Genomic DNA, 15,285 nt, shown 5'->3' on the forward strand with positions numbered 1-15,285 from the left:
CCCTTGAAGGGAGGCTGGGGTGCCCTCCCGACCACCACACTCACACCCAGGGAGCGACTGGCTGGTTCCAAAAGCAGGTCCTTCCCCTGAAGCCGTTAGCCCCAGAAGCTCCTGCCGTCGGTCCTCATTCCTCTCCTGGAGAAGCTCCCTGCTGACCCTTCCTTGGGACACACTGCCTTCCCTGCCCCATCCCTCTGCCACCTCCTCTTTACGGTGGGACCCAAGCAGCAGGTTCACACATCTGCCTCTTGCTCTCCTGGGCACCTGCTGAGCTGCGCGCTCTTCTCGCGTACTTGGCATCCCTCTCCCTCCTGAAAGCCCTTCCTCCAGCCCCCTCCAGCCCCCTCCACCAGCTGACGGACCCTGCCTCACTGGCCATAGCATGTGCTGCTGAGATGGAAAACTAACAGTTCTAGTCATTTCAGAACCTGATCGTTGCCGGTGCCGTATTATTCTCATTCGTTTTGCAACTAAAGTTTTCTGCAAAACGGCTTGTGTTCCCCATATGCTAGGCTAGCATGTGGCTGACCAGAATAAATGCCCCAGAGGCACTGTGTGTTTGCTTTAGCAGCTTTCTCTCCCTGCCCTCCAGCCCCGGCCAGTCTTCACTGTCAGACTTGCCCATGTGAGGTCTGCTTTGATTGCCAGAGACCTAGGTGTGCAGAGACCGCCCCCCACCCCCGACTGTCACCCTCTGCACAGGCAGGGGAAGGGCCTCAGGATGGCGTTGGCGTTCCTCTTGAGTGTTCGGAAGCTCTCGGGACCTGGGGCTGTGTCTACTCTTTGCCCCATAGCCCACTGTGTGTCCTCACCCACCACAGGCCGGTGTGAGCCTCTCTCCCAAGTTGCTTATGCGGAGATTCTGGGCTCTGTGAGCTAAGTAGACTGTCCCCGGTGCCTCGTTCCCTGGCATTGGCCCCAAGGCGTGTGGTCTGCTCTGTGGTGGGGGAATGTGCTGGTGTCTTTCCTGCTCCCTGCGTCCATCAAGGCCTGGGTGCTCAGCTCACACCTGGCCCGCTCCTGGAATGCCTTCGCCTGTTACCCGCTGTGCCCTGGCTCCTCCTTCCAGGAGACCCTGCAGCCTGGGCTCCCTGACCAGCCAGCCCTCCAAGTGCCTTTGTGAAGTGCCGGCCTATTGTTTCCAGCCTGCACAGGTGACCTTCTAAGCTGGTTTGAGACGCTCGGGCAGGACTCCTGTTTCCCAAAGCTGGGTGTGGTTCCTCCGGCCTTCCCCTCCCCTGTCCAGGGCAGAGCTGAGCAGAGCCAGGGACCCTCCGCTGGGCTGGGAACTGAGGACGGCCCTGGAGCCTGGTCTCATACCTCTCCATTGAAGAAGCAGTAGAAGACAGACACAAAGAAACCCTGGAAAGGAAGGAGGGAAGGGTCAGTGACCTGCTTGGGGAGCCACTCTGCAGGGATGGCTGGGAACACCTGGGCCCGGGACCCCAGAGCTGGAGGGGAGCCCACCCCTCATGGTGCGGGTCTACTGGGGCCCACGGGAAGCGACAGGCTGTCAGAAATCCTCAGAACAGGTGCTGGGCCACCAGGAGGTGCAGGCTAGTGTGATCAAGAGCCAGTCAGGGGGTGAGCCCGCCTGACCCCTGGGGTCGGGGTGCCAGGGCCCGGGGCTGGGGTTCAGTGTGTGCATGCACTTATGTTTCAGTGTGAACCATGTCCCGTGTGAGGTCTCTGTGAGGACACTGGTGCCCCATCTTGTCCCACAGCCCACCTGGAAGGATTGCAGGAAGGAGTTGAAATAGATGAACACAATCTGCGACAGGTCGTCCTCCCCAGGGTTGACAAAGAAGAGCATGTAGGTGATGCCCAGGAGGGGCAGCAGGACCAGGGTGGCCTTTACCGCCTTCCTGGGAAGTGAGAGGGTGACAAGACTGGTCTGAGTCCACACTGCAGGCAGGGTCCCACTCAGCGGCCATTTCTTCTGGGGCCCCGAGCAAGCTCGCTGGCTGAGGACTAGGAGGATTTGGAGGGCCCTGCCCGGATGCCCTCCTCGTTTCTGTCGTCTGGGGGTTAAGGCACCCATCATCCACCTGTACTGGATCATCTCCGATGTGGTGGATGCTCGCAGTTTTGTCATGAGGATCCTGACGATGTTGAAAAGAAATACAAAATTGACCTGGAGGGAGGGAAGGCAAAGAAAGAAGGACCGTGAGATGGGGAATGAACCGAGAGGCGGCCACTTCCCCCTATAACCCACTGAACCCCACGTCCCATGCACACATACGTCCTACCCGTCGCCCAGCCCCTGCCTGCGGTCCCAAGGCCTACGCTTCTCCCTCACCAGGACGGGCAGAAGTCCCCGTCCCCTGAAGGCTCCACGGCCCGCTTCTCCACCTTCAGACCCGAGGGGGGAAAGGAGCCTTGGAGGCAGTGACCAAGGACACAAAGGCCACTTCTCCTGAGGCATGGCTCCTCAGAAAGTCCCCCACGCCCCTGCCCCACTCGGGGATGCCACAGGTGAAGCCGCCCAGGACTCCACCCCAGTCCCTTGCCCTGTCTGCTGCAGGGTGCCCCCTCGTCGACTGAGGGTTCCCCTGAGGCCCTGCTACCCTGGGGGAGTGGACCTGGCCAGAGGGAGTGACTGATCTCTCACCAGCCCTCCCTTGCACCCAGGAAAATGCTTCCCAGGCACGTCTGAGGCCATGAAGCTGAATGGGCTGCTGGGCTGCTGGGCTGGCTCCAAGGCTCCTGGAAGGGCCTCATTTATCTTCCTTTTGAGCCTTTTCTCGGCATCAGAGCCGATGCATCCAGTCTCTTCCCAGGACTGGCCTGCGGGGCCGCCCGAGGCATGCTCGTGCTGTGGATGGTCTCTGTGGGCCTGCCAGTGTCTCGTCCATCCGCACTGGCTTGTCTGTGTGGCTGTGCGCTGCCCTCCAAACGCTTCGGGGTGGGGGGGGTCTGTTCTCTGTGCTTGTGTGAGTGTGTCCACATGAGAGCCTGTGGATCTGGGGACGTGGGCATGCTGGCGTTTCTCTCCATCCATCTCCAAACGTGAGCAGACAGGAGAGTGGGATTCCCTTTCTTTCAAATCTCTCCCAAGGAAGTGCCCATGGGTCAGAGGGCGTCTGCTGGCTCAGGCATATGCACCGTGTGAGTACATGTGCGCGCGCGTGCGCGCGCACACACACACACACACGTTCCGCCCGAGGCTCTGTCCCAAGAATCCGTCACTTCTTAAGCCCTCCTAAGTTCTGGACCCCAGGCTGAGAGTGGGGGGACACTGGCAGACACCAGGGAAGAGAGAGCCCTCTGGCCTCTGCACGACCCCAAAGCCGGAGGAGGATCTGGGGGCCTGGAGGGCTCGGGCTGCTCCTCAACCTCAGCCGGCAGCTCTCACGCCCACGGTGGCATGGCCTGCAGAACCCAGGGTGAGGGGTGGGCGGGAAGCCTTCAGCCAGGGGCCTGCTGCACCCTGCTCCTTAAGGCTCATCTAATTTCTGGCTCCTGGGTTTTTGGTATATTCCCTTGGATCACAGGTCAATCTTAATTTAGATCAATCTTAATTTTCTTGTACAAGTGCTACAAAAGACTTGACCTTTTCTGATTCTTTCTGACTTCTGTGACAGTAGAGCCTGTTGGAATCAAAATATATTCTGATTTCTGGCACATTCCCTGCATTCAATCTATTTACCCATCATCCATCAACCCACTAACCAATTCATTCAATTATCCATCCATCCATCCATCCATCCATCCAAATACCTACTCAACAATCCATTCGTCAGTTTATCTACTCCTCCCCCACCCCATGCTTCCATTCCGTCAATAAGCTGCAGAGCACTTCCCGGCTGAGGGTCCTGTTCCATGTGCTGAGGCAAGAGCAGGGACAGGGTCTGGTGCCGAGGAGCTGGGATACAAGCCTTGTCCCCCCTACTCATGTGAGGCAGGCAGTCAGTGATGCTGCCCCCACTCCATCTCTGCCTGGGCCTGGGCAGTCTGAAAGTCACTCTTTCCTTGTCCCCAGCCACCCCCTTCACAGCATCTTCTCCACCTCACCCCACCACAGGTGTCTTCCCTCCTTCTCCAGGGAGCCTCGGGGCCCCAGCCCACACAGAGCTCTCCGCTCTTGGACCTCCCACTTCCTCCAACCCCAAATCCGAGTCCTTCAGTGAGCGCTGGCTATTATGGTACCCTAGCCTTGTCCAGTCTAGTTTCTTTCACTCACTTACTCACTCACTCACTCATTCATTCGTTCGTTCATTCATTCAGTGAGTTAACTTGCCATGTGTTAGGTCCCTGCTCCCAGAAGTTTTGTGGCCGGGCAGAAAGGGGTCAGAAAGGCCTAGAGAAATGGTCCTTGAGCTGGGGGCTGAAGGATGGTGGGGGACTGTGTTCCAGGGGAGAAAGCCCTGGGGCGGAGGAGACAGGCCAGTTGGCAGCTACTGTGGCTAAGGTGAGCCCAAGCATTGAAATCTACCCCCTTCTAGAATAGCAGCTGCAGGGCCCTCCCAGCCCAGAATGTTCCTAGGGCAGCCTGCATGGCAGGGGCTCTGAGCATGCGGAGTGGAGAGGGTTTGAGGTGAAAGGGTAAGGCCAGACCCCCTGGAGAAGCTCCCCTGGAGAAGTCCAGCTTCGTTCCTGCCCCGTGTTTCCTGGAGCTCTGATGCCGGCAGCTCCCACTGGCACGGTCACTCCTAAGGAGGCTCTGTGGGAGGGGCGCCCCTGCCTGGTCAGAGCCCCAGCCTGGCAGGTGGTGGTGCGTGTCAGGCCCAGACTGGGTATTATGGTGGCTACGGGGACAGACAAGGGAGGCTTAGTGCTCCCTAACGTGGCCCAGGACACACACCATTCCAGGTTTTGTTCCAAGCACTTCATGGCTACTCCTCCAGCAGCTGACTTTATGCGGTAGGTGTGATCATTATTCCCATTTTACAGATGTACAAACTGAGGTTCAGCTAGGCTCTATGGCTTGCCCACACCACACAGGTAGGAGGCCCTGGTGTCAGGATTTGAACCGAGCTGGCCTCAGCGTCCGCCTCCTGACCTCTGCGTCATGCTGTTGCTCATGTGGGAGTTCATGAAATCTGGGCCAGATGCAAGGACGCGGAGGGAAGGCACTGGCCACACCACCAGCGAGGGGTGATCGGAGCTCAGGAGCGCACCACAAGGCCCATCAGCGCTGGAGCCAGACCCGTGGCTCCAGGTACGAGGAGGACAGGCTGGAGGCGGAGCCCCAGGGCTACCATGGGTCCTCCCGGTGACCCCATGAAGCAGGGACTGGCATCGTGGTGTTAGAGGTGAGAAACCAAGGCTCCAAGCGAGGAGGTCCCTCAGGGTCCCAAACCCCAGGGGGCCGTGACCAGGGCCTGTTCCAGGATGCCCCACGGCATAGCGCCTCCCACCAAGGCAGAGAAAGTAAACCGATCCATCTCACCAGTGCAGAGCACCCTGGGTCCTCCCCACCCCTGGAGACCATGAGGGTACTTGCTAAATCTGGTGCTCATGGGAGACCCTCCTCGAACTTCACTGTCGCTTGTGCAGAGGCAAGCAGAGAGGGAGACGGAAAGGGGACTGACGTTTCTGCCTCCTGGGCTGCCGACATGGCTCCCAGCCTCGGAGACAGGCCCTGCTCCCTCCAGGTCTGGGTATGGGGCAGGTTTACTGGGGTGCTGCCAACACAGCTCAGGTCCCATCTCTCACTGTTCCCCTGCTCTCAGTTTCCCGCACTGCACCTCTGCCGGGTCAGTTAAACACGGCCCATCTGTCTGTCCCACGGGCATCTGTGGAGCCCAGTGTTGGCCAGATGGACTTGGGGGTGCCCCCAGAAGCCTGGAGACCCGTCTGGGGCCTAGTCCTCACCAGGTGCCTCAGCTTTCTCCTCCTGTTGGCATGCTCTAGGCAGGTGAAGCCTCAAAGGCCCATGCCCCAAGGACTACTCTGTGCAGGGCCCTGCTTGGGCCACAGAGGAAGCCCAGACAACCCGCATCCCTGCCTGGCAGGGCCCCGGGCACCACGGTTCTCCAACACCAGTGTACACATCCAAGGTACCCGGGGCCCTTCGTCCAAATGCAGATCTTGGGCTCACCCCAGACGTTCCCAGGGGCAGGTGGGGGGCCTGGAATTCGCATGTGGAACCGGGGCTGCTGGGGCATTGCTGGGAGGCACACAGAACGAGGAGACTTTAGTCAGACAGACCCAATGCTCCGTGCCCCGTGGGAGCCCAGCCGGGGGTCCCTGCAGTTGCCGGGGACACTTCTCAGCCTCAGGCTTCCTCTGGCGCCAGGAGAGCTCAGCCTCACAACAGAGGGACCTGGAAATATGCAGGGTTCATGTCCTGGGGGGCAACCTCCGCTGATGAGGCAGGACGTGTGCGGAGAAGTGATCCAGCTTCCGAGCCTTCAGCAGGGGGCTATTCTGACACTCTTCCACGTGGTTGTGCCCATGGAAGCCAGCTCATCACCTCACCCGGGCTTCCTCCCCGCCTTGTCTTCCACTCCCACCCCTCACGGTGCTTCCTGGGACCACCTTCCAAGTGAACGCCTGGCACCAAGTTCTTGTCACATGGCTCTAATTCTGGCACTCGCGTGGCCTTGGGCAAGTTGCTTCATTAACCTCCCTGAGTTTCTGCGTCCTCACCAGTCCAAAAGGGACACCACAGAGCCTGTCTCAGAAGGTCGATGCGGGTAAAAATACTCATGGAGAGCCCCGAGCCCCGTGCCTGGTCCAGAGCGGGACCCAGTAAGTGCCACATGCTTTTCCCATGACAACACAGTCACAACAGCTTCCTGCAAACCGAACCAGCCAATTCACTTCCTGGAACCCAGAAATAAGCTCAGTCATGTCTTTCAGCAGCAGAAATGCAGCCATGAATCAGGGGAGGGCAGGGGTGGCGGGCTACTGAGCATGTATAAAACCAGAGGACAGGCAGGGGGTGGGTAACCGGCCCCTGCGTCTCAGCTCAGCTAGCTCCTAGTGGTGACTTGGGGCAGGCAGTTTCATCTCAACTTCCTCAGCTGTAAAATGGGGATCATAATTCCTATTTCCAGGCACAGACGATGTGAGATTTGGAAGTTATGAAGATGGAGCTGTTGGACAGGCTCAGTGCGGAACCTGGAAGCCCCATAAGTGCAATAGCTGGGTGTGGGGGGTGGGCTAGGCCCAAAGGGAGACGCAAAGGGCTCTTGGGCCAAGTGGTGCGGGTGGAAGCAGAGAAAGGGGCAGGGAGGAACAGGCAGGGAGTGGGGGCTGACACGGAGCCCTCCATGCCCGTCTCCCTTTCTCTGTTCATCTCCTCACGCTGCCCAGCATCCTTGCAGCCAGGGGCTCTCTCCCCACTATTGCTGAAGCCCCACCCAGGCCAGCCTTCTTGGCGGGGTCCCAGATTCATGAAAAGCCCTAATCCTTCCAGGATGGGCTCTCAGCAGTAGCCTGGGAGGGGACGGCTCTCAAGGGGTTTCCGTTCACACTGAGGGTGGCGACCAGTGACACATTGCAGCTGGGACTCCAAGGTCACTCCTGGCCGCCCCCCCCCCCCCCCCCCCACAAGCCCTGGCTTCTGCCTCTGAGATAAGGTGGAATTTCCGAATTTCCGGCAGTGGGTAGAAAACCTCCCTAAGTCATCTCCAGTTCATATACATCAAGGGCACTCCAAAGATGGGGAACAAATGAATCCCAGATGAAGTCACAAAAAGGAGGAGTCAGGAAATGAAAGAGAGAACAGTAATTGTCTCCAAGGTAGACCACAGAACCCCCATTAGGCACCTGCTGTGTGCAAGAGTAGGATGGCGCTCTCTCTCTCTCTCTCTCTCTCTCTCTCATGTATCCCACAAGAAGTGTGTGGCCCTTTAAGGAAGCTGGTGCATATAGAAGCCTGAAATTACCAAGCCTGAAATAAGTCTTACGTAAATGCCAATTTCTTATGGGGCTTTTTTGCATGTCTCTCTTTTTTAAAATGTATGATATATAATGGGTTCATTTTTGCCGAACGCAGCCTCTACCTTAATTAAAGCTCGTTGTGGATTAAAGACGTGGTGGCAATTATACCTTAAATGCGAATACATTTGGCAAAGAGCAGGGAGCTGGACAAGGAACAATTGCTCATTAGGCTTCATTCTGGTACCACCGCTCCAGGCTGGGGGCGGTGGGCTGGGCCTCAGAGGGGGTCGCTGGGGGCAGAGGGGGATGTAGGTCTGAGCTGAATAGAAGTCCGCACACCCTTCTCTTGCCATCAGCGGCCCCCTCGCCTGGCTGTCTCAGTACCTGGCAAGGGGATGTCAGATGTGGGGGGCACTAGAAATCTGCCAGTCAGACCCATTCTCTGCCCAGAGGAAGAACCCGAGGGCCAGAGTGGAAGGGGCCGCAGCAGGGCATGGAGCATGGAGTAAGGATAGTGGGAGGGGGCTGCCAGGGAGTGGGGTGGTGTGTACAGAGAGGGTGCAAGGGGCCATATTCTTCCCCAGCATCCCTGGTGGGTGGGTCCTCTGCGTCGTCCCCATGCCCAGCCCTCTCTGGGCCCCCACTGAGGACCTACCAAGAGCACAAGGATGCTGGGGCCTTGATAAATATAGTCCACCAGGTCGCCGGGCTCCTTGCCAAACCAGCACCTGCAAAGATGGGGTGGTTGTGAGCGGCCTGCCGAGCCACGGTCTGGCCACCACAGTAGACTTGGGCCCAGGGTTCTCTGGCTTGACCCTTCCCGAGACCCAATCTCTAGGGCTGTGCCTTCCCAAAATGCCTGGGTGGACGGCCCTGGCCCCTCTGACCATCCCAGCTGCACCCCTGGGCTGCCTTTTGCCCTCCATGGAGGGTCTGGTCTCCCCAGCTGGACTGAGGGCAGGCCCTGGGTCTCCCCACACCTCCCTCCTCACTCCCCTACCCTATGCCAGACTGTGGCACCCAGGGCTGGGCAGGCAGGAGGTTCACGAATGAAGGGACAGCTGGGCTCCCCCTTGCTGGCCCAGGGCCCAAGCACCCTATAGCACCTGTTCCTGCATTGCTCGGGACCTGCCGTCCCGCACGCCAGGCACTCAGCCGCACAAAGCAGCAGCTGTAGAGGTGGGAGTCTTCTCCAGCCCTGGACCCTGGCCTTTCTCTGAGCTGAGGCCTCATTCACCCGGTGAAGGGGGCCTGCTGCTACCAGAGGCCTGGTTATTCTCTGGGGATGCGGGTGGGTGTAGAAGCTTCAGAGTCCAAGGGAAGGGGTGGGGCCAGGACGCAGTCTGGCTCCGTCAACCACTCCTACTAGACCTCAGGAAGGGCCACATGGACTTGGGGAAATTCTGACTGTGTCCTCTGAAACTTTAGAGGTCATCCAGTGCACACTGCCTTAGACAGGAATCTCCCCTGGCGCCACCTCCCAGCACTGGGGTTTCTGGTCTTTGCTTGAACACCCCCTTTGACAGGAAGCTCACTACGTTTCACGGCACCCCAGTTCTGCCCCTGCCCCCAAATCTTACCTGCTCTCTCCAGCCTCGGAGACCCCTTGGAGATCTGTATCCAGAGACTGACACTCCCTTGTCCCCTCTAGTTTTAACTTGGGGCACCCAGCTTCCCAGCTACTGCTTGGCTGAGCCATGGCCAGAACTGCCATCATCTGGGTGTGGCTTAGATATCAACATCTCTGGTGCAGGGAGGGTGGCAGGATGGGACAATGTACCCCAGGCAGGGACTGCGATGCCAGAATAAAACAAGTGCCCACTTCTCTGGCCCACCGGTCTGTGAAAGGCGCATTGACACAGCCTTGGATGTGCTCTAGGCTGACAGCCTCCAGCACTTGACCTCCTCTATATACCCTGGGCCAGACTTGCCACTCCGAGGAGGAGGCCTTACCGAAGGCCAAAGGGGTCATGCATTAGGGCACTTAAAAGACCCATGATTCCTAACTCATGACACCTACCACGCGAGTATCTCTGGGTGCCAGGCATATCTTCTCAATATAGGGACAATGGGAAAGTAAATCTGTCCTGGAAGGGCTCCAATTCCTGCCCCAAGGCCTGGCTGGAGCCCTTGCCTGACCTTTCCTGACACCCCTCTGACCCCTGCAGGTGGCCGGTCCTACTTACAGTTCATTTTCATAGTAGAGTTTGCCAATGGCCCAGGCAACGATGATGGGACAGGGGATGCCTGAAAGAAAGACAGACATAGGCTACAGTGGACAGACAGATGGTCAAGGGCCCTCTTGTAGAACACAGGGTGAGGGGACCACAAGGGGCCTGGGACCAGTCATCCAACTGCAGGCCATCCGTGGCCCCATCCTGAACCCCGCTTCCCCCTCTCTCAGCAACCTCTCTAAGTGGGTCAGACAGATGAGGTGACAGCATGATTTTTCTGAGATTGCTCGATAGAGAAGTGGAGCTGGCCAGCTTGTCTTCCGAAACCAGAGACAAACACCTTTGGATTGGTCTTCCCAGGCAAGGAGAGGAGGGCTATTTGTAAAATGTGCTGTTGGAGGGACTGCTCGCTTCTTCCTCACCAGCAGTGGAAGGGAGGGGCTGCATCCTCGGCCTGTCCTGGGGACGGCAGGCAGGGCTGTGCACCTGTCCTTGGACCCAAGATGAAGGGAGGTGACCTCGTAAGCACTGCCCCTCCCCACCAGGCCCCGCGGCCCCCAGGGACCCTCACACCATCCGATGAAGAGGAAGAGCCCCTTGCGCAGGTGCTCGGTGGAGTAGGTCATGACGATGGCCGTGTGCAGGTAGCAGCCCTCGACAAACATCCAGAAGAAGTTGGTCACCACGAAGTAGTTGAAGATGGTGGTGACGCAGCGGCACCAGACCTGCACGGGGCAGGTGGCAGTCAGGGGCAGCCTGGGGCCAGGGCCCCAGTGCATGGCGCGGGCACCCGCCAGGAGTCGCCTTGTGGACATGCGTTCAAGACCCTCCAATCTCACTCTGGGAAGCTTCATGTTCCACCCAATTCTCTCTCGCTGTTTGGGATGAAGTTAAGACGCCAGCCTGCACCGGTGCCTTCTTTGGCTTCTCCCGCAGCACTTTCTAATCTCCCTTTTTCATAAAGAAAGAGGGAGTCTGGCCCTGAGCTTTCTGCGGACAGGGGCTAGGACTGAACAACACTGTTGTGTTTTCATGGTCAGTTTTTTGAGAGTCACCTTCGGTCCACAGCAAGGTTTCCATTTAGGGATGAAATGGGAAATTTCACATAGAAAAAAAGGAGTGAGTCAATTAAAAGCAAGTTGTTATATAAATAATAGTGCAGGGGTTATGAAGGTGAGGTGCAGCCATCGAGGTGATTCTCCAAAATCTCTGGTTTGGGCAGATTCTGGGCTTAGAACGATCACTGCTGGCTCTGGGTGGAGCCTCACCATCTCCGGGGCAGGTTGCCATACCCCACTGAACCCCACTGTGACATGAGAAACTACTAATGGCGTCTTACAGGGCGGCTAGAGAGGCAGGCTGGCTAAGGCAGGTACCAAGAAATGAGGGTTGTTGCCATTTGCCTTTGTCCCTGTCCCTTTGAACAGAGCTACCCTCCCAAGTACCCTGCAGAGGGGAGATGGGGGTGCAGGCAGAGTAAAAGCCTGTCTAGGGCTGCAGCGAGCCATGGCCAGCTCTCAGGCCTCCTGACCTGGCCACCGCTCCCCAGGCTTCGTCCCCAGGGTACCCTCAGAGCCGAGGTTGGGATCTGGGGGGACGGCGGTCAGGGGAGCCCCGTGGTGGGTGTTCTCTGTCCCGCAGACAGCGCATCCCTTCTCTGTCCGGCGCTGACGGCTCCGGCTGTCAGCTGGGTCCTGTGCTCAGCTGGTCTCTGCCTCTGTGGCTTTCCCCCAGGGTCCCAGCCCTGATCTCGGGCCCCACGAGGTTGTCTGTCTCCTCTTCTCAAAAAGGCCTGCTGAGGTGGGAAGCTCCTCCCAACCCTGCTTTTTTTCCAAGTTAAGCAACATTTTATCAGTTCAAGCTAATATGGGGCTGCAGGGCCCCCCAAACTGGATTGGACTCAGTGAGTGCCGAGGCAGGGCTTAATGGGGGGCCAAGTTAAGGGTCAAACCAGACTGGGTATCTGCTCAGGTCCACCCTTCAAAGAAAATGTATTGAGAAGTCTCTAATGGTGTGCCACAGGACTCTGTGCTTGGCCTCGTTAGTCTCGGGTTTTGCAGTGACTTGGACATAGTACCACAGCAGTTGACACAGCTCTAGGGTGGATAGCTGACACGTGGGGTGGCCTGGTCAAGATCCTGCTGGCTTAGATGTGGAGGCATCATTACAGTGTCACCTAACCTCCCTGAGCCTCAGTTTCCAGGTCTGTATAATGGGGAAAATAATCCCCACAGGGCTCTCATTGGAATTGAGATAAAGCCCAACGGAGCTTAGTTCCAGCCTCTTCTTCTCTAAGGGGTCTTTGGGAGGTCCTGGATTCAGAAGATGGAGAGTGGAACAGGCCAAACCAGTCCAGTTTGCTGTCTGTGCTGCTCCCAAGACCCAGGCCTGGCGGCAGCCCCTGCCCCACCCCTACCCAGCCTGACTCTGGGCCCAGCTCGGGAGGGACAATGATTGGGGGAGAGATGAGCTCAGGCTCGGGTCTACACCTGAGGACCGGGCGAGAGAGGTTGGTGCCCCCAGAGCCCGGAGCCCCCCAGCCCCAAGCCTCGGCCTGGTGACCTCATTGCTCTCGTGCACTTCGTGGTCGATGAGCTGCAGCAGGAACCACATGACATTGCGCAGGATAAAGGTGGTGATCAGATTCCAGTGAATCACGTTCCGCAGACAGCGGATACTCCTGTGGGAGGCCCAGGTCAGGGATCAGGCAGGATCAGGAGCGAGCTGAGACGGGCTCTGCCTGGGGTCAGGAATCAGCTGGGACTGGGTCCCCCCACCCCGAGGCCAGGTAAGAGACTCAGTCTCGGGTGCAGGCAGGGCTGCACCGCGAGCCACGTTCCCCTTCGTGGTGGCCACAGCTGGATCTCTCTGAGCCAGCTCCCCCTTTGCATCGTGCATGCCTGCCAGCGGTCAGTGTCCTGGCAGCCCCCCCAGACCCCTCTGTCCACTGGCTTCAGGGCCCCCCTACCCTGCCGAGTGGAGGCAAGACCGTGTGGGAGGGGTGAAGGGGGTGCTGTGGGGGAGGGGCAGGGAAAAGCAGCAGGCCGCGGAGCGGGGACGACTCACCGCAGGGCCAGGAAAAGCAGGAAGGCGGCCACGAGGGCGACCACAGAAACGCAGTGACCCAGGTAGTTGACAATGAGGGCGACGCGGTAGTGCAGGTCGTACTTCCTCTGCTGGACAGACAGACAGACACACAGGCGGATGGAAGCATGGGGCACACGGAGGGTGGGGCTGGGCACTCCAGCTATGGCCACCCTGTGTGTCGTGACCTTGGAGGCAGAAAGTGGCTTCAAGTGTCATCACCACATCTGGCTCCCAGTGCTCGCTCCTGTTGGCTGTGGGCAGCTCTTCGTCGAGACAAAGGGTTGCAGTCAGACCCCCCCTGACATGCAGTTTGGGGGCAGGTTTGGACATAACATCTTCTGGGATATGCCAGAGGTGAGGCTGTCTACATTTTCTTGTCTTTTTAATTCCAGACTCAGCTCAGACCCTGGCTGGCTGAGTGACAGAGGGTGAGTTGATTTCTATCTCTGGACCTCAGTTTTGACATCTGTATAATGGAGCCAACCTGCCCTCCTGCCTCAGAAGCAGCAAGCTCTGGGAAGTCTGGAGGGTGCCCTGGGATCAGTCTGTCCCGGATGTAGCAGTGAGGGGGCGCAATGTCTGTAGAGAAGTTAAGAGCAATATTAACGCCGAATAAAAGCGTTTTTATGATCACCACATGCTGGCAATTTCTAAACAGAGGCAGTGATAAAGTACTCCTTCTTGCCAGGGCAGGCTATCCCCTGACCCCCCGCCCACCGTGGTTTGCCCCTGCTCAGAGAGGCTGTCGGGTGGAGAGGTGAGGCCAGAGGTCTGGCGGGAGCCTCCTTCATGACCCATCCCACTTGCCGCTCCTGTGGCCCTATTGCAGACCGCTTCTGGCTCACATTTTGTAGCATCCCTTTCTCAGGGTAGCTCAATGGTTTTCCTCTGAACCAGGACTTCTTGGGGAAAGTTGCAGCCTTGCTGGGGGCTGTAATGGGTGAATGAGGAGGGGGGTGGAGGTGGGATGTGTCAGTTTGGGTCAGGAGTGAGGCGTAACTTCAAAGGGGAGGAGGCTGGCACCACACGAAGCCTGGAGCCCAGTTCCAGAGCAAGGGGGCTGCTGAGGTGTGAGCGGGACCTAGATTCCCATGGGGCCCAGCCTTCCGGAGGCTGTGTTCGTTTCCAGGTGGAGCCATAGAATCAGATGCTAGATGGGGAAACTGAGGCCCAGAGGAGGAGGAAGGAAGTCACATAGCCTGTTAGATGTTGGGACACTGGTCACACCGTCATTCCCTTCTTGTGTCACATGCCAGACATGGTTTTGTTCTCTGCTAGCCAGGGCCCTCCCGAAGGTGGGGGTCTGTGTCCCCCTTCTCTCCCGTGGTGTCACTGAGCAGGGGACAGGATGTGGAGGCAGGGGGAAGAAGTGCAAAAATGTGTGGCTGGGCTGCACAAGGACCAGTTCTGTCACCCTCAGGATGCTCTCTGCTCAACCTGAGTCCTGATACCTGTAGAGGGATGAGGGGTGGGGCAGGTGGGGCAGGTGGGGGCCACTCACCTTATCATCCAAAATGGGCTCACACTGTGAGTAGTTGATCCGTGAAGCCCACGTCCCATTCTCCAAGCACTCTCGGTAGGCATTCCCTACAAAAGATGCCAACCACCAAGAGGCAGGTCATTCCCCTCCTCAAGAACACTCCCTGGCTCCCGGGTGCCCACAGGATAAGGTTCATACTTCTCAGCCTCTCTAGGCCAGGAAACACAACACACATCTAAAAGTTCACGGGAAAGTCATTTAGGTGAAAATTGTGCAAAAGGCTTACCAGCTGAAAGGCAGGATAAAACCCATTTTTGATACAATCTTTGACTAGCATCTTGTCTACATTCTTTAATTTTGTTCGGAACTGAACCTGACTGGGAGCCCTGGGTTGTGGCTGAAGATTTGCTGCTTTCCGCATACCCAAAAATTTCCATTCTTCTCTCATTTTATTTTTATTTATAATTATTATTTTTTGAAGATTTTGTTTATTTGACAGAGAGAGAGAGAAAGAGAGAGAAAGCAGGAGAGCACAAGCAGGGGGAGCAGGCAGAGGGAGAAGCAGGCTCTCCGCCGAGGAGGGAGCCCAATGCGGGGCTCGATCTCAGGTCTCTGAGATCATGACCTGAGCCGAAGGCAGCCACTCCACTGACTGAGCCCCCCAGGCGCCCATCTTCTCTCACTTTATACGTACAAGATCCTTACTTTTTC

At 57.8% G+C, this 15,285-nt stretch overlaps 1 protein-coding gene across 2 annotated transcripts in view; it reads right to left on the bottom strand.

The window, feature by feature from the left end:
* The window catches only part of CRHR2 (corticotropin releasing hormone receptor 2), a 46,103-nt gene that overhangs the window by 2,202 nt on the left and 28,616 nt on the right, over window positions 1–15,285 (bottom strand). Inside the window, exons 4-12 of one of the 2 annotated variants that reach the window (XM_073899026.1) lie at window positions 14,596–14,681; window positions 13,074–13,180; window positions 12,570–12,687; window positions 10,579–10,732; window positions 10,020–10,080; window positions 8,489–8,561; window positions 2,049–2,134; window positions 1,730–1,865; window positions 1,321–1,362 (exon numbers count right to left, since the gene is read on the bottom strand). In XM_073899026.1, coding sequence (XP_073755127.1) covers window positions 1,321–1,362; window positions 1,730–1,865; window positions 2,049–2,134; window positions 8,489–8,561; window positions 10,020–10,080; window positions 10,579–10,732; window positions 12,570–12,687; window positions 13,074–13,180; window positions 14,596–14,681 — 863 coding nt within the window. Of the gene's footprint in view, window positions 1–1,320; window positions 1,363–1,729; window positions 1,866–2,048; window positions 2,135–8,488; window positions 8,562–10,019; window positions 10,081–10,578; window positions 10,733–12,569; window positions 12,688–13,073; window positions 13,184–14,595; window positions 14,682–15,285 lie in introns of both variants that reach the window. The other variant, XM_073899025.1, reaches the window with a different exon arrangement.

This window comes from Callorhinus ursinus, unplaced genomic scaffold (genome assembly GCF_003265705.2).
Source record: "Callorhinus ursinus isolate GAN/ISIS: 27379988/994484 unplaced genomic scaffold, GSC_fseal_2.0 scaffold12, whole genome shotgun sequence".
In the NCBI taxonomy this organism is placed as follows: domain Eukaryota; kingdom Metazoa; phylum Chordata; class Mammalia; order Carnivora; family Otariidae; genus Callorhinus; species Callorhinus ursinus.